At 29.5% G+C, this 25,224-nt stretch overlaps 1 protein-coding gene across 1 annotated transcript in view; it reads right to left on the bottom strand.

The window, feature by feature from the left end:
- The window catches only part of LOC129915547 (uncharacterized), a 505,115-nt gene that overhangs the window by 32,319 nt on the left and 447,572 nt on the right, over positions 1-25,224 (bottom strand). The window contains exons 8-11 of the mRNA XM_055995150.1: positions 20,522-20,578; positions 17,312-17,366; positions 15,507-15,664; positions 3,064-3,227 (exon numbers count right to left, since the gene is read on the bottom strand). Of these exons, the coding sequence (XP_055851125.1) occupies positions 3,064-3,227; positions 15,507-15,664; positions 17,312-17,366; positions 20,522-20,578 (434 nt within the window). The remainder of the gene's footprint in view (positions 1-3,063; positions 3,228-15,506; positions 15,665-17,311; positions 17,367-20,521; positions 20,579-25,224) is intronic.

Raw genomic sequence — 25,224 nt, 5'->3', positions numbered from 1 at the left:
ACGATAATCAAAAGTGCTCTATAATATTTGCTGAAAATTCAGCGGAAATGGGCGGTTGCCACGCCCCCTGGTTGAAATTCTCAGGTTTTAAATTTTTTCCTTAACATAAACTACCAGCTCTACCATTCAACCAAATTTCAGGATTCTGCGATAGTCAGAAGTGCTCTATAATAATTGATGAAAATTCGGCGGAAATGGGCGGTTACCACGCCCCCTGAATTGAAAATCTCAAATTTTCGATTTTTTCCTTTGTTATACACCACAAGTCCTATCACCATGTAAAATTTCTGTCAGTGAGTCAATGAGTCAGTTACGGTTTTCGCGATTTTTGAAGTCCTATATCTCAGAAACTACTCATCGAAAGAACCTGAAATTTCGTGAGGAATTTGGGTTCGGCCAGCTCAACACAACAAATGTAGCGAGTTTGAAATTTCTGGCATATTTGGTGTGGAAGTTAGAGGGGGGTCGAAAATGGCCTGAGTTGTTTCCTGTAAATAAGGGCGTAGTGCCAAAGTTGCTAGAGAACTTGGCTGGGCACTATCGTGCCCCTTGATTTTGTTGTTCAAGGACCGATATCTTAAAATATAAATCCTTCTTTGGAGTGTCAGAAATCCGTAGGTCATACGAGATTAATATTTAGTTTTTTGGTTTTTGGTTTTTTTTTTTGACAAAATTTTACATTCTATTTGGGCAGAATAATGTCGGTTATACTACGTCATGTTTTCAGAGTCCTAAAGCGTTCCCGGAAATAACTTTCCCGTAAATTATGTTTTGAATATAATAATTGTTTTTTATTTTTTTTTTTTCTCACACTGAAAAACGAAATATTTTGGATTATATTTTAATAATATTAAACAATTATATAAAGTTCATCCCAAAACAAGCGTTCCCGAAATTATAGTTAATTGATGTCTGCTAATTATAAAGAATCTAAAACTTACTTTTAATTAATATTTCCACAAAAAAACTTTAGATAAATCTAAAAAAACATCAACTTAAAAAAAAACCTCTTGACTTTAAGGCATTTGAATTTCAATTTTTTAGTTATAAAAGTGTCCCGGGAAAGCTTTTTGGGTATAAAAAATGGAATTTAATAGAAATGATAACTTTTGTCACCAAAACGTACCTATACATTTCTAGATGGATTGTAATAATGAGAAAGAATCTTTAATTTAATGTTGTTTTGCCTCAAACTTTCCAACTCCTTGATTTAAGCACATCTACAATTTGTTTAGTGCTAGTTATTTAGAAATGTTGTTTGATTACAATAGTAAATTTAATATGTTTTTGTTTTTTAATAAAAAGTGTTCCAAGAGGATTTTAATCTCTGATGCATATAAACACACAAAAGGTAAACTTTAAACGCTTTGAAAAAAAAACAGATTTCTATTCTCTTAAACCCGTTAAAACAGTATTTCAAGTCTATTTGAAGGCCCTTATAAAAAATGTACTTCTTGGCCTCGCTTTTAAATACACAAAAGTTATTTTAAGTAAAAATCATTCAAATTTTAATATACATATAAAAGATAAATTAAAAAAATATTGAATCTTGTGTTCTTGTATTTTAAAGAAGTTTGGAACTTAACGAAATTTTACTTGACATTTATTGAGTTTAATATAATTTTGATATAGGCACATATTTCGAACAATTGGATAAGTCCAATGTTGTACTTCGAAGAGTTTTAGTAAATTTATCGATAAATTTTGACATTTGAAGGAAAAAATTTTGAAAGACTTTATCTAAAAAAAAAATATAATTTTTATCCTAAAATTTTTAGAACAAGAATTAATAATTTCTTTTTAACTTTCTTTTTACTTAATCACATTTTTTCGATTTATGTTTTTTTGAAAACGGTTCTAACAATATCGATGAAATTTGGTTAGGTAATGTTCTAAGTGATTCCAACAAAATTTCGTTTTTATTTTTTCCATTTAAACAGAAATTGCCGTTTTTTTTGCGAAAACTGGCCCAATCGATTTGTGCCCTTGTTTCTTCTGATAAAAAAAGGTCGAATTTATTCACTCTAGATTATATTTTGCCTAATTTTTGGTATTGGGTCTGAATTACTATTCGCGGCATCTTTAAATCTATCTGTAAATAGTCATTCATTATTCACAAAAAAAAAATATAAAAAATTTTACGATTTTGATTAACGAATTTCAATTTTATGAGTTTCACTACTTAAATATAAAATCCAGTTAACATTTAACCATTTAGCAAAATAAGCTGGTAAACTTAGTTTAAAATTTCTATTGAGGTTTTTTCATTTTAATCCCAAAGCCAATTACCTCTTTCAACTCTTTTATTCTCATCTTTTTATAGCTTCTCTGTCAAAAACTAAGATTATCCTCAACAACAATAAAAAAATATTTTAAAAAATAAAGCAAACAAAATCATCCCAAACACTTGACTCTTTGGTATTTATTGACCAAAAAAGGTTATATAAGCTGGATTCTATATGGTATTGTGTGTATCGTCTTTCCTTAATAAGGGTCAAAAAGCTCAATCATCAATTGATGCTGGATGGCTGCTGCCAAAGAAATTCATCTCATTGTTATACTCTTTCATCCACTTTTCAAACGCAGACATAAAAACTTCACTTTAGCTTGATCTATTAAGAGCCAATCGTATAACAGAGTTTATCAACCACCCCTCTCGACACACACTATCTTCTATACTACATCCCTTTTTGAGCTTCAAGAAAAAAAAAAAAAAACTTTGTTTCTCTGTTTTCTCATAACAATCCCTAAGGTAGATAAATTTTCGAAGGATTATTTATTACGAAGGTTATATTGAAAGCATTTTCACCACCAAAGAATGAGTTTAGTCTTATACCAACAACTATTTGAAAAATTGAAGACGAAAGGATAAAAAAAAAAACAGCAAAAAAAAATATAAAAAATAAATAACGAATATCCTTTCACTCCTCTCTTCACTGATTATATAATGAAAGAAAAAAAAAATATGAAAAATGGCACAAAGAAAACGACTTTACTCGCACTCAAGCCAATATACCAATGTGCTCTGGCTTCTGGCTGAGTGTAAAGGCTCTTCTCACTTACCTGGCATGCGTTAGGGGTATTATTGTTGGCGGATTAGGTGGCTGTTGTGGCACGATAAGACCTCGTCTGGGTGGACCTCTTTGTGGTAAGGATATATCGCCGGCTGATCTTAATGAAATTACTCCTGTGCTTTCACGATTCGATGTGAAACGTACACGACCACCCTGAGGATAGAAAAAAAATGAAAAAAAAAAATATATTATAAATGAGTTTAGGAGAAAGTATACGAGTATACATAATCAGAAAATGTTGAAATAAAAATAAAACCATAACAAAAACCAAAATGAAGAGAAAAAAGTTATTTGCAATGGAAAAACTGTATAGAAATAAAGCTAAAGTCAAATGGAAAAACTGTATAGAAATAAAGCTAAAGTCATAACTAACAATGTTCTCGAGGATTAATATTTTTATAATAAACACATACATAACACGGAAATGAAATGATTCTGGATACCGTGATTTGGTTACGAAACAATTTTATGAAAACAAACTAATTCTGAAAAATATTAATTTTGCGAGCCAATGAACAATGGAATTAAAAAAAGATACTTTTGTTCACTGTGGCGTATACGTGTTTTTTTCTTCACTTTGATATGTTTGTAGTTAACAAGATTAAAGGTGTATTTTCGATGATTGAATAAAATAGTATTTCTTACCCAAATCTTGATCTTTTGATATAGACCAAACAATTCAAAATACAAAATACGACTTTTTATATAGAAATTTGGAAAAAAAATTAAAATTCGTTTTAAAAAATAATAAAATAAAATCTGAAATTAAATTGCCCTCTAAAACAAGTATGCAGTTTTGATTGATGTATTAACGTGCATTTAAAAAAAAAATTTTTCAAAATCGTTAGAGCCGTTTTTTTAAAAAAACAATTTTTTATAAATAATTTTTTGGAAAAAAGTTTTAAAATAAAATTGTAATGCCATTTTGTAGAAATCATTAATCAACATCTAAAAACAAAATTTCAAAAAAATTCAATGTCCCGTTTTCGAAAATTTGATTTTTCAAAAAAAAATTTTCAAATTTTTTTTAAAAATTCAAAAATTATTTTTTTGAAAATTTTATTTTTGGTTTATATTTAAATTATATAAATTCTTCTTCACAAAAAGTTTCGTTAAAATCGCATAAGAAGTTTCGGATATATTCGAATTTGAAAAAAAAACGGTTCTATGGCAGGTTCCGTTAATAATGATTTTCAAATTTTTTTTTTCATTGAAATATAGACCTTAGCTTAAAACTAACATTTGAATTTTTTAAACAAAATCGTTGGAGTCGTTTTTGAGATATTTCAATTTTACTAAAATCAGTATAAAAAAATTAATTCGAAAAACCCCTCTGGAGAGTCGCCAAATAACGCTACATACCACTTTTGACATTAATCGGTCCATCCGTTTAGGCTGTAGCTCCTTATACAGACAGACAGACAGACGGACGGACTTCCGGGACCCACTTTTTTGGCATTATCTACCATCGTAATGTCATGGAAAAATGTTATCTCAACTTTTTTTTTTGTACGAATGCATAACTTGATATATAGTATCTACATATATCGCAAGTAAAAATTGAATGCTTTAATTGCTTTTTAAGAAAAACTAGCGGAAATTGACTTAGGAACACTTTTAAGGGTTATTGCCAAATTAGAGGTGTGAAAGCAAAAAATTATTCACACTTAAATTTTGAGCATTTTATTTCAAAGGTTTGACTGATTCAGAAGATGAAGGGATCGGAAAAATTCCCGTTTTTTAAGTCGAAAAATTGAATTTTACTATGCCTTTATTATGAGTTCTGTATTTTGAAGGTATTATGCGATTTAGTCGAAAGCTTATTCTCAACTAAAATTTTGGTGGTGAACAAGAAACTAGTGTAGTGGGAAATGTAAATTCCCTTCGGGCTGGCAGAAACTCACAACAGCTGTTTAAATTCTACGTAAAATTAAAAATAATGCTGATTAAAGATGTAATCAAATTATAAATTTTCAGCCTTTTCCTTATTAGATACCCATAAATCCCATTTTACTTTTTTTTAAATGATTTTAATTTAAGTTTTGATGCTTTGGTAAGATTTTTAATGCTAAACTTAAAATGTAACGAATTTCGGGAACTTTGCCGTCCTCTATCTTCCGAAGCAGTGATATAAAATGTTTATAAAATGTTCAAAATTTCAAGGTAAATATATTTTGATCAAACTTTTTCCCTGTCATTGAAAAATTTCTCTGTTTGTCACATCTCTAATAAACTTCTAACCATTTTAATGTAAGACCGAAATCCTTTTTTCCTTTATTTTTGACAGCAAATAAATCGCATCTGTCGCATTAAACATGAATAAATACAATTTACCCCATCATATACTCCCCTAAAAAAACTAAATATCGGTGACACCACATTTACACAAATGGAACATTAAAGTGCCAACCATTTAAGCCAAAATAAGGAGTAAGTATATCTCTTCAACAAATAAAAAAAACAACCAAAATGACATCTTGAACCCGGATATAAAGTGATAAAATGCGAAAATATTCCTTCTTTCCGGTGATATTTTATCCCTCACTGAATAAATCAGTTTATATTTGGCAAGACGAAAAAAAAAAAAAAGAATATCCTTTGAGATGATGGTTTTTCTTTTGACTATATACCCCCTTTTACTTATAATCAATTCCGACAGTCAAATGTCTACTCTAACACCACCACCCACTTCAATAACATCCTTCCCCTGCTTCACAAAAAATCAACCACCACCACAGCCTAAACCCATATATTTCTTTTAACTATCAGTAGAAAGGGTATAAACTTCATATTCTCAAATTTATGGATAAAGCATCGAACTTAGGATTGCACACAGGAACGAAAGAAAAAAAAATATACATAATGCTCTTAGGAATCAACAAATAAACCGCAAACTTTCGTCCCTTTAAGTCGAACTAGAAGACGATAGTATTTTTGGAGTCAGGCAAAAAAAAAAAAAGTCGAAATGATTTTTGATTTTTTTTTTCTTCATTTTTTTTTTTGTTGGTATATTTACCACTGAGTGAGTAGGAAATTCATCCGATTTGTTTGCTTCATAAATCCTACTTTTCATGGCAGGAAGTTCAACTACTTGGACTTGACTCTATCTACTTATACATATAGACGAGGAATGTTAACCAAAGTCGCTCATGATTTTCATTTTTCTCGTAGGAAGTTGATTTGGAAAACTTTTTTCCGGGTAGGTACTTCACCTTTGATTTGATTTCTTTTCTATAAAAGTCAAGTTGCAAGGAAAAAGTAGGAAGTTAGTGCCTATATGTCTACTAGAAACCTTGAAATGTCTGAGAAATAGTACAGGAGCGGATTATGTGAGAGATACAAGAAGCTATTGACTAGGATTAATTCACTGTGTTACAAACTAAAAATCATGTTAATTATTTTGGAAATGACCGACCAGCGGTTGTAGGTATTAGTGAGTACATCATATTTCGGCACTTGAAATTTTTCATAGATAACACTGGTCAACAAGGTTTTTGCCACAAGAACCAAAATATACTTTTCTAGTAGTTTTCGGGGTGCTGAATCCGAATCTGAAGTCAGAAAAATTTGATTGGCCTTCGTTTTTGAAATATTACCGTTAGAAAATGTCAAAAAACGTAATTTTGGCTGTTTTCGAGGTTATGTTTTTATGTGGAGTAATTAATTGTGAATAAATTTGTAACGGTGCCAATAAGAGCTAGTTTTATTCATTCAAAAAATGTTTAAATCTTTCCGATATCTCTTTTATTGCCCGAGATATTTAAAATTTAATTAGCGGTCTTTGATTCAGAAACAACACTGGCCAACCAAATTACACTTTTTTTGCCACAAGAATCAAAATATACTTTTCTGAAGGTTTTTGGGTTGCCGAACTCGAATCCACAATCAGAAAAATTCTATTAGCCTTCGTTCTTAAAATATTACCGTTATAAAGTGCAAAAAAAGGGTTTTTTTTATAACGGCTATATTTCAAGAACGGAGGCTAATAGAATTTTTCCGATTGCGGATTTGAGTTCAGCAACTCAAAAGCCTTCAGAAAAGTATATTTTGGTTCTTGTGGCAAAAATTCTGTGACCAGTGACTTAAACTTTAGATTAAGTTTAGTTTCTCTTTGACTTATTAAATGAAGCTAAAGATATCTCGAGCAATAAAAGAGATATGGGGAAAATTTAAACAGTTTTTGAAAGAAGAATATCTGTTCTTATAATAACCATTACAAATTTGTTTATAATGAATTACCCCACATAAAAACAGAACCTCGAAAACAGCCAAAATTACGTTTTTTGACATTTTTAACGGTAATATTTCAAAAACGAAGGCCAATCAAATTTTTCTGACTTCAGATTCGGATTCAGCACCCCAAAAACTACTAGAAAAGTATATTTGGGTTCTTGTGGCAAAAAAAAAGTTAAATTTTGTTGACCAGTGTAATCAAAATTTCAAGTTATCGTCAAAAAACCGTTTTTCAATGTTTTCACATTTCAACGATTTTTTACTCTTTTTTTTAAACAGAGGAGTACCTACTTGTTATTTTTTTAATTTGCTCAAACACCAAACTGGGTGTAGATTTTATGGACTGAATCTCAAATTACAACATTTTTCTACGTTTTTTAAGAATTGGGAGACCGTTTTAAGCTACATTTGTTCTATTTCTTCATAATCAAATAAGTTTTTGTTCATCTAAATTAGTCAGAAATTGTGGAAGTTATGATTTTTTTACTCGAGAAATTTTCTTGATTTTTTGAAATTTTCTCAAAATTTTGAGTGTGTTTGGGCAAAACTGACCTCAGATTCGGGTTCAGCAAGTCAAAAAAAAAATTTTAAATAATTTTTTCCAAATTACCTAAGTCATTTTTTTTTAGAAAATTCCCCCTCGCGGCTAAACGGAGGGAAATAGACACCCCGTCATACACAATTTTTTTCTTGCCTTGACTCAACCTACATATATGCTTTAGCTTTTTGGTACGTTCCTCCTGTATATCGTTCCTCTCAATGGTTGCCAACCCAAAAACCACGTTTCGTAGCTTTGTTGTTAATAACTCTGGGTTTTCATAACTTTGGTTATTCGTAACTTCGGTCTTTCATAACTTCGGTTATTCGTAATTTCGGTTTTGCGTAACTTTGACGCGCGTTACTCTGTCGCGCATAACTCTGGTATTCATAACTCCGTTACCATTTCCTTTCATAATGCAGTAACTGCAGTCAATTACTGTAGTTACTGCAGTCAAATTCGAATTTGAGTGAATTCACTATGTTTCCAAAATGACTGCATTCAGAATATTAGTATTAACTGGTGGCTGTGATTTGGTGTTGATAGTAAAAATAATAAATTGATCATATCATAAACTTGCAGTCAAAACTAAAGTCATGTGACTGCAGCTGATGATTTAAAATTTGTTGATTTGGAACTTGCAGTTAAAATTACAAAAGAGACTATCAACTTGCAGTCAAAAATTTATAAAAACTGACTGCGGTTTAGGTCATTGGCTGCATTCACAGGTGCAGGGTCATAAGTCCACGGGCCAAAAGTCCATAATGGACTACTGACTCACTTGGGTGGGTTATAAGTCCACAAATCAATTATGGACTTTCAACCCACCCAAGGGTGTCAGAAACCCACAAAAAAGTGAGCCAGAACTTCATAATGTCGAAAAAGATGTGGAAGGTGCTTAAGGAATATTAATTTGTAAAGAATGAACGCTAATTTTTTTCAACAATTTTTGTAAATTGATTTTTTAGTTTTTTTTATAATTTTTTTTTTGAAAATTTTAAGTTTTTTTTCTTAACTGACTCGAGTTTTGTTTGTAAAGCTTATTGAAGTAATTTTCGAAAACTCGCAGAAAGCAAAGAAGAACAAAATTTTGTTCAAAAGACGATTAGTTTGGAGTCTCATAGTGATAATCGCCACTTATTTGGGGAACTATCTCGCAAACAAAGCGGGCTAATTAATTATCACATGGAGATTAAAAACAAATAAATCAAAATTAATTGGCGGAAAACGAAGCGGAAAAAAATTTGCTCACATGAGAATCTATTTAAATTGCACAAGCCAAACGCGAAGCGGAAAAAAATTTTGCCCACGGGAGAATCAATTTTGAGGTGGGCAAAATTTTTTTCCGCTTCGCGTTTGGCTTGTGCAATTTAAATAGATTCTCATGTGATCAAATTTTGTTCCGATTCGCGTTTACCGAGATATAACATAAATATCTTTGGTGTGCGGTATTATCACACAATTGCCAGAACGGGATTTTTTCATTTAATGTATTCAATGTTTATTCAAATGTTTTAAAAAGCTTTTGAATAAAAGTATAAATGTTGAAAATTATTGAAGTAAAACCAAGTTTGAAAGTTGGTCTTATTTCACTTGGACTAATTTCATGACACCAATTGAACATTTAATGAAGAAACTTTCGAAAATTGACGATTGTTCAGGTTTTGAATACTTATTGAAGTAATTTTCTAAAATTCACTCGAATTTAAAAGAAATTTGATCACTTTTTTTACTTGCGATATAGGTACTATAGGGCAAGTTTAGGATTCGTAAAAAAAATCGAACTCGAGATAACAATTTTACATGACATTACGATGATGGAGAATGCCAAAAAAGTGGGTCCGGCAATTCTGTCTGTCTGTCTGTCTGTCTGTCTGTCTGTCTGTCTGTGTGTCTGTCTCTATCTGGAGCTGCAGCCTAAACGAGTGAAGTGATTTTCTTCAAACTTGGTGGTTAGCAGTTTTTGGTGATTCCCTAGAGGGGAAATTGAAATTTTTTTTTATGACCAAAACTAACGGTACCTGTCATATAACGGAAATAGAAAAGTTTATTTTTTTCAAAAACGGCTCTAACGATTTTGACTAAAATTTTTGTGTGTATTACTACACATAATAGCCAACTTTTTAAATAAAAAAAATATTTTTTGTACCGTTATTAACGGTACCTGTCATAGAACGGTTTTTTTCGTTTCTGAATATCTCGTACAACATTAACCCGATTTAAATGAAAATTTTTATACAAAAGTGTGTAAGTAAAGATAATATTAAAATTTTAGAAAATTTACAAAAAACGCATTTTTGGTTTTTTTTAAAAATATTTCAAAATTTTTTTTTGAAAAATCAATTTTTTGAAAACGAATCAATGAAAAATTTTGAAATTTAGTTTTTATGTGTAAATTAATTATTTCTTCAAAATGGCATACCAACTTTTTTTTTGAAAAATGTTAAAAATTTTTATATATAAAAAATTATTTTTTTAAAAAACGGCTACTACAATTTTCGAAATTTTTTTTCTAAAAATACCTTTTTATACAAGAAATAAAATGGCATATTTTTTATTTTTTTTAAGATAATTTAAAACAGAGTTTAATTAATTATAAAAACAGATTTAATTTTTTTATAGGTACTACTTATGAAATTTCTTCAAAATATCAAATTTTAAATTTCTTGAATGAAAAGCTTTAACATTATAGTTACTTTAAGCATAAGAGCAAGTACGTGCGACCCCAGTCGTGCAATTTATTTATAAATGTTTTGGAGAGATATTGCGAAGAAAATTAGAATATGAGAACTCAGCCGCATTATGAATTTTTGCTTTCCTAATTGGTTATACATTTTTAATCGAAGGGCCAAAAGTCCACAGGAATTTTGTGTGAACTTTTGACCCACTTGGGTGGGTTGTAAGTCCATAATTGATTTATGGAGCTATGACCCACACTAGTGAGCCAATAGTCCATTATGGACTTTTGGCCTGTGGACTTTTGACCCTGCACCGCATTCACAATATTAGTATTAACAGCAGCTTGCTAGTAAAGTAATTTATCACATCATCAACTTGCTGGTAAAAAAGTAAGTCGATTGACCGGAACTGAAATGATTAATATACATATTAATCTTCCTATATCAGGAAGTTGAACAGAATGTCGGTCGTGCAGAGCCAGTTACCGACATCCGTTCATCTTTCTTTTGTCGAATTCACTAATAGCGAAATATTCGCAAATTATTGAACATTGTCACTTTTTCCCATTCGTCGAATTCAATAATAGGGGTGAATAACTGGCTGCAGTTGAACTGAAAAAAAAAACTACTATGTACTTCACCGCATTTAGAATATTGTGTTCAAATACTAACACTGTTGTCCTGCCATTGGCAGTTAAAATTACTAAACACACCATAAAATTGCAGTCAAAAATTTATAAAAAAAAGGACTGCATTTAAGGCGCTCAATCACCAATTGGCTGCATTCACAATATTAGTATTAATAGTTGACTGTTTTTTTGGTGTTGGAACTTAAAGTAATTGACAAGATCATAAACTTACAGTCAAATCAAAAGTAAAGTGAACTGACTGCAATTCAAGAAGTCACAAAAAAACTAAGTGACTGCATTCAGATTTTTTTTTATGAAAACCTCAAAATGTTTATTTGACAAAGCAATATTCATCACAGCATAAGATTGCAGTCAAAACTTACTGCGATTTAATTGACTTGAATTAGAAATTGAATGAACTTTTTTACAGATCTCTGATTTCTAAAGTTTTTCTTAAAATTAAATAAGGATAAGTCATGATATTTTCTTGATTCTACTGATAAGGGCCCTTCTTACAAATCCGCTCCTTTAAAGGCATGTTAGAATATGTAGTTGGTATATCCTATGAAACTTTTCAAGGCAATCAAACGACTTTCACAACTTCTTCGACTGAATAAACTTTTTCTTGTTTTTTTTTTTTTTTTGCTTTTATCAAAGTTGGTTTTCGTCGGCACTAAACGTAAATTCAGACTATTACATCGACATATAGGTGAATGGGCATACTACACCAGGTGAATATAAAAAGTGTGAGAGAAAGGTTCTATTTATATATCCAAACACATTGATTTGCAGAGTTGAAAAAGTTTTTTTTTTCTAATTTTTTTTTTTTTTGTATATTTGCCCTCTCTACTTCCGTTTATATTGGCAATTCCTTCTATCGATTTTTGTAGAAAATATTTGGATTTTTTCGTCTTCGTCTTGTTCGAGAGGGAGAGGAGAAATTGGTTAACCGAACATGTGTGTGCTATTAGAATAGATGACATGTAATGATGACCTAACGAACATCGTCAATTTAACTAATTCGAGAGTACATAGAGTTTTTTCTTTGGTTTTTTGTTCGATTTGCCGTGACCCTTTGGTGATTGAACATAATGTATGATGCTTTTTTTTTGCTTGCTCGTTTGAAAATTTAGAGCAAAAAGTTTGTCCTAGAGTAGAAATGTCAGGTAGAGAGAGGTATTGGGAAACATTTTGAACAATGCATTGATTAGATGCGACCATCTGTTGAAAGATAAATAAATGGAGAAAATGACATTTTTAGTTTGAGAGCAATTTGAAATGGATTTAAGGAAATAGTTTTTTTTTTCTGTCAATGCCCGAAGCGATTGCCGAAAAAAATTTAAGTATTTAAGTTGGATTAAGTTGGAGTTCTGTTTTCCTGTACCTTGACAGAAAGGTCATTATTGAAAACCAATTGTCCAGTAGTTAACATAAGTTCGTTGGTGCTATTTTTCTTTTTTTATTTAAGACGAGTTTTTGTTGGCAAAAGTGACTGGTTTTTAACTTTCTGTAGTAGTTTAATTCGGTAGCAGTCAATTCGTTTCTAGTCAGTTCTGGTGTGTAACAGTTTGAAAAATTTGACTCAATAATTTTGACATGGAAATTGTTTTTTTTTTTTTATAAAGTTAGTATGAAATAAAACTTCAAAAAATTTATTTTCAAACAAAAAATATTTTTTTTTTTCAGTTTGAGGTTATAATCAAAACCAACATTACGATTATGGGCGGGGCAGTCAAAAAAAGTGGTCTCCGTCATACTGTCCTTCGGTCTGTTCGGCGGTTTGTCTGTGGTTTTGTCTGTGAATCACAGCCCAAAGCAGCTGAACGCATTTGATTGACATTTTGAAGGCAAAGTGGCATAAGTCGAAATTTGTCATTTTTGAGTCTAGCACACTGATTTTCTGTGTAATCAGTGCTTTTCTACTTCTTCTAGTTCCCACTATTATGAAAAAGTGTCGATGTCAATTTTCACAAATATCCCTGTCATTTTGTATATATGTACATTAATGGCATTTCTTTAGTTATACCGTTATCGTAGATAGGATTGGTTTTGTGTTTTCGAAGAAAACGGCACAACTTAGAAAATATCACATAGTAAAAGAGCAACCCGGTAAGAATTTTTTTTATCATTTCGGCTTTTTTGTCGTATTATACTGTTCGTAAGTCCGATTCTGTAACTGAGTTAAAAAGATGAATTTAAATAAGTTTTAGTTTATGTTTTCCGTATATGCTAGAAAAAGCGCATTTTTTTGTATCTTTTTCGTTATTAAATAAATAAAATTGACCTAAAATAATATAATATTTTTATATTTTTAGTTTTGTCTTTTAATAACGTGCAAAACCGTACTTTTTCCATAGAGTCAGAAAAAAAAATTTTCGAAAATAGTTCCATTTTTTCGAAAAACGGCATAAATCCAAACTATTTTTTTTTTTTAATATTGCGTTTTCTATAAAATGTAGTATACCATCTCATAGCAAAAAAAATCAATTTTTCAGGTATATAATTTTTGGGTTTTGTTTTTTATTGACAACGAAAATCAATTTTTTAATGAGTCAAAAAAAAATTAAATGTCTCTCCTGAAAATTAGCAAATTCCGACTTATGCCACTTTGCCTTGAAAGCAACGATATGATTTTTTTTTGTAATTTCCAAGGTTTTTTTTTTATTTGCTGAACCGATAATATTAGTAGGTACTACAGAAAATTATTTCATATTTAAAAAGAAAAATGTTTAACTTTATTTTTTTTTGATTCTTTTTATAGCAACACTGTGCAAGTTTTTTTCAAAAAATATTTTAAGACATTTGCACCATTGAAAGTTTCCCCCTATTTCAGACCCGAGAAATCCATTGGCATCTTTCGTTTTTTGATTTACCGGTACGACTTCGAACTAATGTCATTTCTCATCCAAAAAACAATGTTTATATTGATTTTAATTCTGCTCACACGTTATTTACTACAAGTGACAATATAAGTATTTTCGAGGAATTTATTTGACTTTTTTTTTAAATCGTTCAATTTTTTCTTACATTGTTATTGTATTAAAAAATTGTTTGAATTTCAGAAATTAAATGATATATAAGAAGATTGTCTAGATTATTTGAAAAAAAAGTTTTATGAGAGAGAGGGACCATTTTTCATCGTTTTAGCGGTAGAAGAAATTTTCTCACAAATTGACTGCAAAAAAAAAAATATTACAACAAAACTCCAACACATACAATATTTAGATATACATTTTTAAAAAGGCAGAAGTTTATTTCTATATTTAAAATTAAAATGCAAAAATAGTCCTCAAAAAAAAAAATTAATCAAAAAAATTGTTGCTGTCTTTTTTTCAAATTTTTTACTTAAAAAAAGACCTTTTTCTCTTCTGAAGTCAACTAATAATTATTGTTGATAACAATTTATAAAAGATATATTTATTTCATTGCGAAAGAATTTGGAAAAAAAAGACAGATAGAATTTTTTTAATTAACTTTTTTTTAATATTCTGAGTTCGAACTACACGAGCAATTAGGTACCTATCTAGTCATGTATTTTATTTTAAATACAAAATAAATTTTTTTCAAAACTCTTAATTTTGCTTTATATATTAAAACTATATGGGAAAGAAAAATATGAAAGGCAGAAAATATTAGAGACAAAAAAATGTGGAATGCTTTACACTGTTTTATCTTTCTTTCTCATTGTAATATTCAGAAATTTCGAGTGCTGCGCTATGCTTTTGCCATTTACACTTGGTTCATTATAATTCACACCCAATTTAACTGAGAAACTGAAAAATCAGTCTGATACAACCAGAAAAAAAAAAATAATGTTTGGAGATTGTTTGGAAAAAAATAGTCCTATTATTACAAGATCTCCATCCACCAAGAATAGATTAAAAGTCTTCGGTAAAATCTACTATCAAAAAACAATCTAAGCAACCTTAAAAAAAACCCTTGTGATGACAGGATCTAAAACTCAATAGAATCTATTACCGAAAAAGGAAATCCCATCAAGTGGAAATTTAATTGATTGATTTATGAAAATGAATTATGTATTAGGTTGGTACACTAATAAACCTTTTTCACTTCTTAAGATAATTTACTTCATCACTTGAAGTGCTAAAAAAATATTTTATACCCTCATCTAGCTCAAAGTTCAAAAAGTTCAAATACCCTAATCAGTCAAACCAAAAACCCCAGCTAAACCATCAATTTTTTTCTTCGAATTTTTATTTTATTTTTTTTAAAGTCACCCAAAAAAAAATCCTTAGGGATTACCACCCAACATTTCATCAGAATAAGAAAATATATAAATAAATAAAAATATAACCCAAAATAAATAAGAAAAAAACACCCTCCTGTTGATTACCTGAATTGTAGCCGCAGGACCGCAGTTGATTCCAGACATGAGAAAATCATCCGGATCACTTTCGTATGGTGGTTCATCGTACCAATGTCCCTGATGGTGGATGCCACCCATGCCGTAGGCGGCCCCACGGACCGCATCGTCGTACATGTACGTGTCATCTGAAAAAGAAGAAATAAAATATGTTTTTATTATATATAAATTTTTTTCCTTTAACCCAACGAAAGAACGTCACGATTATGATATACACGAAGACCGACAACCTACGACGACGATATGATGCGAATCCTTGCCATGGCTAAAGCTAAGCCATTCCAATTCCATGTCGTGGCTTTATACTCGACTCAACGACGACTACTCTTTATTTCCCGCAGTCATGTTTCTGTCATGTTGATTTTTTGTGTCGTGGTTCTTCTTAGTCTTGTATGCACAATATTTCTTCATTTTTTTTTTTTTCATTTTTGTTCGTTGTCATTTGTCCTGAAAGTTCCCTCATACACAACTCATGTTTATCCTTGTTCATTCACAAAACGAAATCAATGAATTTTCATTGTGATTTTGTTTTTTTTTTTATTTTTTTGTAAATTTTTACAAGAAATCTCAACAAAAAGGACGAAATTTTGGGGAGGGTGAACAAGAAGAGCGGTAATAGGTTTGGGTATTTGTGGATCCTTGTTGTAAGTCAGCACCGGAAACTTTCAACTTTGCCACGAAATTACATTCATCCGAATATGATATTGACATTCAAATTTTTCATTCGTTTTTTTTTTTGTGCTCCTCTCTGTTTTGTTTGGTTATTTTTTTTGGATATTTTTTATTTCTAGACAAACACACAGGATAAAAAGAGAATGAACAGAGCATATAGCCCAAGAGAAGGAATGTTACTGGCATTTTGTCAACTTGGCAAGTTAGTGGCTAAGATATGCAAAATTCAAAAAAAAAAATAAAGGAAACTTTTTTTTTTTCTTGATTTTTCTTTTGCATACGCGATGAAACTTTTCTGAAGTTTCAAATTGCTTCGCATATAGAAAATAAAATTTGTCTTTTTTTACTTTTTGTATGAAAGCAATAAGTACACACTCTGGATCAGATGATTGTCTTAAACTCAAAAAAAAAAAAAAAAAAAAAAAAAAATTGTTCAGTTGATGTAAACTTATTTATCTAGTAAATGGTTGCTCCGACGAAAAAATGTCTCTTAACCATTTTTGTAGAGAATTTCAAAACCTTTAATTTGATTTTTAAAACATATCTGTAGAAGTTACCGTTCCTTAGATATTGGCGAAAAAAATTGTCTATTTGTTTTATTTCTGTTAGTTTTCAAATTGAAAAATATTAAAAAATATTTTGATAACGTCCATATTTTCTGAAGTTCTTTTTCTTCTTCTTTAGGAATATCATTGAGAAACGATGCTTAATGCGATATTATAATAAAACCATGTTTTTAGAAATTTTTAACCTTAAGTGAATATTAGTATTATTTTTCCCATGAAATTATGTAATACGATAGGAAAATTCTATAACTAAACAATATTCGAAGGTGATTTCTGTAAAAATTTTTAAAAAAAGTTTAAAAAATTTATCATCAATAAACTGATCCAGAGTGTAATATAATGTTTGTAGGTATTTTTGTAGAAAATTATATTATTCCTTGTATATGTGCATGCACCGTATGCTGAGTTAAACAAAATTTCGAATGCAAAACTTGTTAAGCAGCAGTCAGCCAGTTTTGGAGGAAGGGTAGTCTTGATATGAGAGTCGGGTTTTTGAGATCTACTATAATGTGTTCTGTTACAAACTTGAAAACTTACCTATTCTACCCTCTCGACTCATTTGCAATAGTCCTTGCCGTATGTCTCGGAGAATCTGTAACAAAAAAAAAAAAAATAACAAGAAGAAACTTATAAGTTGTGTAATTCTTTTCTTTAAAAACATACATTAACAGTGTTTTTTTTTTTTTTTTTTTGTTAAAGGGAAATTATTATGAAAATTTTATAATAAGCTTGAAAAGGAAGAGAAGTGACGTTTATTTAAGGATAATTGTTTAAAAATTTTTATTATAACTTTGCATGGAGTTGTTCCTTTTTTTTTGGAGAAAGGGAATAATGTAAGTAGAATTGTACTGAAGTAATTTTGAGATTTTTGAGATGGTGAGAGAAATTCTGTATTTAAATGTAAATTATATAAAAATACATAAAGGAAACATGGGGGAATAAAGTGTTTTTTTTTTTTTTCAAGAAATATAAAATTCATCACCGAAAGAAGATAATGTTAGTAACTGGAATTTTCATCTATACGAAATTTACTTTCTACATCTGCGGCAAAATTAAAAATTTAAGACTTACTTTTATCCATTTATTTATAACAAACAAATTACACATACACCACAGTGAACCACGAGGAGATTGTTTTTTTTTAATAGGCTATGTATTTTTTGTTGTTTATATTGTAAGAAATAAGGTATCAAATAAAAGAAAATATAACCGACAGTTGGTCACTGTGGCGTATGTGTAATATTTTTTTGTTTGATGTAAAAAATTAAAAGACGCGTTAAAATTTTTTTTCAAATCGATTAGAAAATTATTTTTACTCAAAAATTTATTGCTTGCTTAAAAAAAAAACTAATACTATCGGTCCCGCTTAATTGTGCCAAGTCTTGGACGATAAGCAGAAAAAAAAAACGAACACGAGAATATTTTGTAAAAAAAAATTCTTTGGCTAATATATTCGGTCCTGTAAAGGAACTATTTAAATGGATGGGTATAGGATAATTGTTTTTTGTTTTTCTCTAAGGTTTTCAGAAAAAAAACAGCTCTGGCAGTGTTTAATAATAATTATAAACTCCTTTAATTTTGATTAACTATTTTTGCAAAAATTAAGAATAAGTGTTTTTCGGTCTAAAGTTTTTTTTTTTTATCAGGGTAGGTAAACTAGAAAGTAAACAACTTCTTGTTTCGTCTTCAACCTTAAAAACGTCCAAAAAATTGTCGGTCTGAGATATAGGTAGATATATATACCTACTCAATTTCATAATAAAATTATAGTTCTTGTCCTAAAATTGGTGAACTAATTCCCCAAGAGTTATTGCCACTAGACTGGGTTTTGTAGAGAAAATGCAAATGAAAGTTCAACGTCAGCGAAAAAAGACCATGTTAACGTAAATTTTAACTTCACTTCAAAAATTTTGGTTACCTCCGTAAATCTTCAACAAGGGAAGATTATTATTCGTAAAGCAATTGAGAAAATTGCATCAAAAGGGATGCAGATCTAAACCAAAAGTCGCAAACATTACTAATATTTTATTTCTTACTAAAACTTGCTTAAAAAAAATGTAAAAATATGCATTTTTTTAAATTAAGTTTTAGTAAGATAAGAATTATTAGTAATAATTACAAATTATAAAAGTTTGTATCTACCTATCTTAATTAAAATAATAATCATTTTTATAAAAAAAAAAAAAAAAAAAAAAAACTTCCATGGGTCAAAACTGTGTTTTATGATTTTTATCTCTTAACGAAATTGAAATAGAACCACATCGCAGGCACCAGCTTTCCAATACAAAAATAACTATCAAAATTAGTTCACTCAGTCCAAAGTAAGAAAGTTACAAACATAAAAAAAAATTCGAATTGAATACCTCCTGCTTTTTTGAAGTCGGTACAAAATTGAGCTGCATCCCTTTTAATGCTAGGTCCTCATTTGAGCTTAAACGATATTGATATAATTTACAGATGTAACCAAATTTTTGTTTAAATTGAACACGTAATAATTTCGAAAAAGTCACATCTCCAAATATTTTTCAAATTTCAACTAGTCAAGTTCCAAAAACGCGACTTTGTTATAAACTTTTATGACATTAGGAAATGTGCAATTTCTGAATACAACACGGAGAAAAAGTGTCACCTAAGTCATCTAAGCAAAAAACCATGCAGAAATCCGCTTAAATTAAGGTGCGATCCGCTTAATTCTGTTTTCTCCGTGCATTAAATTTAACTGAGTTTAAGTGGAATCACCTTATTTTAAGCGGATATGGCCCTCAATTCTTGATTTCAACTTCTTTTTCCTAAGATGGAACTTGGAATAAAAAATGTAGCTAAAAAAAAACCTTTAAATTTTTTCCAACCAAAAAAAAAAAAATTCGTGAAAGTCTTTCATGGTTTCATCAAAGTATCTCTTCAAGATTCTATAAAGAACCCACAAAAATTAAAACTCCTTCTCATTATGCATTCTTCTATGAAGATTTGTCATGCTCATATTTTTTTTTTTTATTTTACTTTTGACTCAACTTTGTCGGACATTCACCCGCCGCTGTCATATACTTAAAGATTCCAACGAGATTTCAACGTTGTCATGATGGTGCAACCAAACAATTAAATAAAAGAACTCACCATTACCCATTGAGAGGCAGAGTGCAAAAACAAAAAAAACAACTAAAAACGTTATTCATACGACAAAAAAAAAACTTAAATTTTTATGGGACGGGACGTTTTTTTCTATAAGAGGAACAAAAAAAAAAAAAAAACAGCGGAATTTAGGACGAAAAATTTCAGTTGGTTTAACAACAACTTCTAGGTTTGTTAGACTTTATCTAGGGTTTTAGGAGTCTCTCTGGCTCTGCCTTGTCATTTCGTGGAGTGTGTCTCTGTTTTTTGCATTTGCATTCACAAAGAGTCTTTTGGGGAACACTCTTATTTTCTGGATGTACCCACATAGTTTTTGTAGTAGATGTAGAATGCAATAAGGAAGTTAGATGACGATGATAATGTGTTTTTTTTTTTTTTTATTTTCTTCTTTGGGGAATTTAGGCAGAACAAATAGAACTTAGTGACGGGAGTTATTTTTTTTTTTTTTGTTTAATTATTTTTTGTATCTCGTTTTAGTTATGCTTTTTCAGGTGATAGGATTCATAAGAGAGCTGCTTTACCCTCTTATGAGTTCTTTGATAGTTTTTTTTTTTGTATTTAGAAGTGTGATGAGTGTGATGAGCTTTATTTTTTGCTCTTATTAAAAACTTGACTTACCTCTTCGTGCTCTCTTTGAAATTTTTCCTTTTTTCGCATGGCTTCTTGTACTTTTAACTGAAATTATAAAAGAAAAAAACGATTTTTAATTATCAAGCTAATTTTCTTTGATTTTTCTAAATCAACACTAGTTTTACTAGTGATCAAATAAATCCGAAAAAAAAAAAAATCGTTAAATCAAAATGCATAATGTAAAAAAACTAAGCGTTTTTGTTAGAGTTTGAAAAACTAGTTTGGACAAAATACTCTCTGCACTGAATCAAATTAATTGACGAAACGTTATTTAAATGGAGTAACATTAAACAACTAAAAACAACAACAAACAACAAAAAAAAAATAAATATGTGTACTTAGTGAAATAATCACCTACAAGACGAAAAATTGGTTCTACGTAACAAAATGTTGTTACTGGACTGAGGATGTTGGTAGAACCTACATTAGTATAATTAATTTCGTGCAAAATCGCCAAATTGTTTGTAATTTTGCTAAATCGTCTAGTGTAAAATAATTTTATCTCAAAAATCTATGAAGGTTCATGACCCATGTGAAAAAGATTTTTTTCTGAAAAAATTTTATTTAAATTTTACAAAAAAAAAACCATCTTTTCAAAACGAATGATTGAATTAATTTTGGTGTCGAAAAATACAATTATTCAATAAAACATTGGGGTTTAAATAAAGAATTTTAAATTAAAATAACTCGCCTCCGATTTTTTTTTTTTTTTTCAAAAATGAGACGAGCTAGTTACAAAATTCTGAGAGCCCTTTAACATTTCAAAGAAAAGAACTTTTGCCAAAAGAGCAAGTACATGCAATTTATGACTAAGCCGAACGTCCTTGCTTTTATGAAATAATTGCTTACAATATTTAGACCCGTTTTTAAATAATTTAAGTTTCGATTCAGCAAATGGCCCTAAAGATTGAAATTTTTTTTAGGACCAAAATAACGGAAATAGAAGAGTTATTTTTTTTCAAAAACGGCTCTAACGATTTTGATTGAAATTTTTGAATAAAGTATTGCACATAAGAGCCAACTTTTGAAATATAAAAATTATTTTTTTTACCGTTATTAACGGTACCTGTCATAAAACGGTTTTTTAAATTTATGAATATCTCGTTCAAGAACACCCCGATTTCAACAAAAATTTTTATACAAAAGCGTAAAGGTAATATTTACATTTTAGAAAATTTTCAAACAACTCATTTTTGGATTTTTAAAAAATATTTCAAAAAATTTTTTTTTTAAATCAATTTTTTGAAAACGGGTTTATGAAAAATTTTGAAATTTCGTTTTTATGCGTAACTAAATTATTTATTCAAAATGACATACCAAAATTTTTTTTGAAAAATGATAGAAAATTTTTATAAATACAAATTTTTTTTTTAAACGGCTCTAACGATTTTCGAATTTTTTTTCTAAAAATTCCTTTTTATACAAGAAGTAAACTGGCATACTTCGTTTTTTGTGAAAGATCATCTTAAACGGTATTTAATTAAGTATAAAAACAGATTTTATTTTTTTTAATTTCTAGAAAATATCAAATTTTAAATTTTCTTAATTTTCTTGAATAAAAAGCTTTAACATTAGAGTAACTTTAAGCATAAGAGCAAGTACCTGCGACCCCAGTCGTGCATTTTATTTCAAATGGTTTTAACCTCCATATCTACCAGATATATGCAATTTAATTTATTAAATGACGAAAAATTTTAAGACAAAAAAATTGAAAAGTTCCTATTCCCTACATCAAGACTATACTTAAATATTCTATAAAAAAAAAAAAACATTTTTTGAAACCAGTTAAGGGGTTATATCTAGTTGTAAGTGCAAAAAAAACCTTCCTTTGTGGATTTTTTGTGAAGAGGCATTTAATTATATAAACATAAAGAATACATATCCATATAGCAAATTTAATGTATTAAAAGAATTCGCTGTGTATTTAAAAAAATATTGGGTTCCGTTATTTTTGTAGTAGATCTCCTAGGGGACCTCCAAAAAAAGGTGTCTGGCAGTGAGCAAAATTTCTCCGAAACGGCTGGAGTAATCGGCTTGAAATTTTAACACAATTTTTTTAGATACTTTTGTCAGGTAATGACCGAAGGAAAAAGGTTTTTGGCAATAATTCGATTTTTTAAGCCACTTTAAAGTGTAAATTTTCGTGGAAAACAATGATTTTTTTCTTTGGAAAGCCGCCATTTTCAAAAATCAAAATTTTGCATATTCCTTCGTTCATTACCTGCATTCGTCTATCCTGAAAATGAATCTTTTGGTTTTTTAAATTTTAAGTGATTTTCAGAGATATCTTGCTCACCGCCAGACACCTTTTTTTTGGAGGTCCCCTAGGAGATCTACTACAAAAATAACGGAACCCAATATTTTTTTAAATACACAGCGAATTCTTTTAATACATTAAATTTGCTATATGGATATGTATTCTTTATGTTTATATAATTAAATGCCTCTTCACAAAAAATCCACAAAAAAGAAGGTTTTTTTGCACTTACAACTAGATATAACCCCTTAAGTCGTTTTTGAAAAAATTTAAAAATAAAAAAATCAGTGGCAGGTAACATTAATAACGGTTCAAAAAATGTAACTTTCATATTGAAAGCAGGTCCTATATACCAAAATACACTAATTTTTTATAATTGAAATCATTCCAGTCGTTTTGAAGAAAAATTATTTTTTCTTTGTTTTGGTAGGTACCTTCCGTTATTTTTAGTCCTAAAAAAACAAAATTATTTCCCTAGACCTTTAATCTGCAACAAACATAAATTGGAATTATGTATTTCAAAAAGAGTAAAAAAGGGTAAATATTTAGTATTGACACTTAAGTTAATCGAATTTCAGAAAATTTGACGCCTTCTATTTGCTAAATAAGTAATTACAGAGCATCAAACCTATGATAGGAAATGTTAAGGTAAATATTTTTTATTCTGAAACTTTTTCTCTATGATCTATAGGAAGAGTTAAAAACTGAAGGGGAAAGGGGAGAAGCTTGAATATTGGATTAAGAATATGTGTTATCTTATACCTTCAAGAAACTTCAAAGAACAATAAAATGCACAGAAAGTCCTTTTAATTTTTTGTTTTTTTTTTGCTGTCAAAACTTAATTTGACTACCTATAGGTACTAAATAATACATTTAAAAATTTATTTCTTATAACTTGCATTTCAGTTACGTAAAAAAACAAACAGACATTATCCGTATTCCAAAACTAGTAACTGGATTATGTTTTATCCCTTTTATTTTGAAAATGTTTATACTGCTGACATAGTGACATTTATATTTCTTCGAAATATCAGAAATTATTATTTTCAGTCAAATGATTTTGTCATTTGCAAATTACTTTCTAAGCAATCAAATGCTTTGGAATTGAAATATACTATAGAATCAAATAAACTCACACTATTCCATTAACAGCATATTCAAATCAGTCAGCAAATTGACTTCACTTCCTCCAAAATTCTTCATAAATTAATCCATTAGATACTTCATCTATATCAATAAATACTTAACGAATAAGTACTCACATTTACATCTTGATATTAAATTCCAATAATTGGGAAATCATCATTTGAATTGATTTTTTTTTTTTATTTTTTTGCTTTTTCAAATTTGATGAAGTGTTCATCATGCTGCCATTAACATTCCATTTTAAAAATGTGTAATGACTGACAGACACAATATTCCTAAATTGAAATTCCATTAAAGCCAAAAAAAATAAGAGTAGACTAATGTCAATCACATTCACAATTCAGGTGATAGCGGAACCACATTGTTGAAATTAATGAAAATTAATTTAAAAATCATGGAAATAAATCAATAGGGTGTGTGTATGTGGTTTAATTTTGAAGTGCATATTAATACCATTGCAAAATTTTGTTGAAATCCATTGAACATGGTTACCCTTTGAGTGGGGATCTTTAATATCTGACAAAACTTGGATAAAATTTTGTTAACGTTGATGTTAAGTGCAAAAAAAAAATTGGAAAATGGCTACTTTCAGTTCCGTTTTCGACTTAATTTTGTGTGCAATTTAAATACGAAAAAATTATTTCTTTCGAATTTAGATGGCAACCATGTTTGCAACTACAAAGGATCCATACAACATGTGAATGTGAAGTGTTCACATACTATTTGAATTGAATTATCCTTGTCGTTCAAGGACCGACGACGACGAGACATACATATAAAAGTATTTTGTAGATCTTCCTATTCCCAATACCATCATTGAACGCAACTTGAAAATTTGTTGAAATGTATGCAAACTTCTCAAAAACTCTCAACTTTCAACACAATCGATCTGCAAGTAGGTACACATCCTTGCTAAAGGTATTCAAAAGTACAGATGATGATGATATTGTGTGGAATGGTGTTGCACATCGTGTTGAAGCATAATATATGGCATAGAGTCCTTTCAGACGGAAACTAAACGTTTAAAAGTTCATTGCCGCTTTTGTTTCAAAATTCGTGTCCATATACATATACCACCTACCTGCCTGATGGTGGTGATGCACCCATCACCGCCTTAGGCGGGCGGCTGTAATGATTTTATATGCTTTTCGTACCTTCGCTCAATATAGTAGGAAAAAAAAAAAGTATAAAAACTCAACCAAGGAACCAGTACTTATTTTCGTTTAAATTGTGTAAACACTGCCAACGAAGGAGTAAACATCCTCTTGCATGCCAGACTGCACATCCT

The sequence above is a fragment of the Episyrphus balteatus genome, chromosome 3 (assembly GCF_945859705.1).
Source record: "Episyrphus balteatus chromosome 3, idEpiBalt1.1, whole genome shotgun sequence".
Classification (NCBI taxonomy): Eukaryota; Metazoa; Arthropoda; class Insecta; order Diptera; family Syrphidae; genus Episyrphus; species Episyrphus balteatus.
Note: the sequence above shows the minus strand (reverse complement) of the source record. Positions and strands in the feature narration are given on the sequence as shown.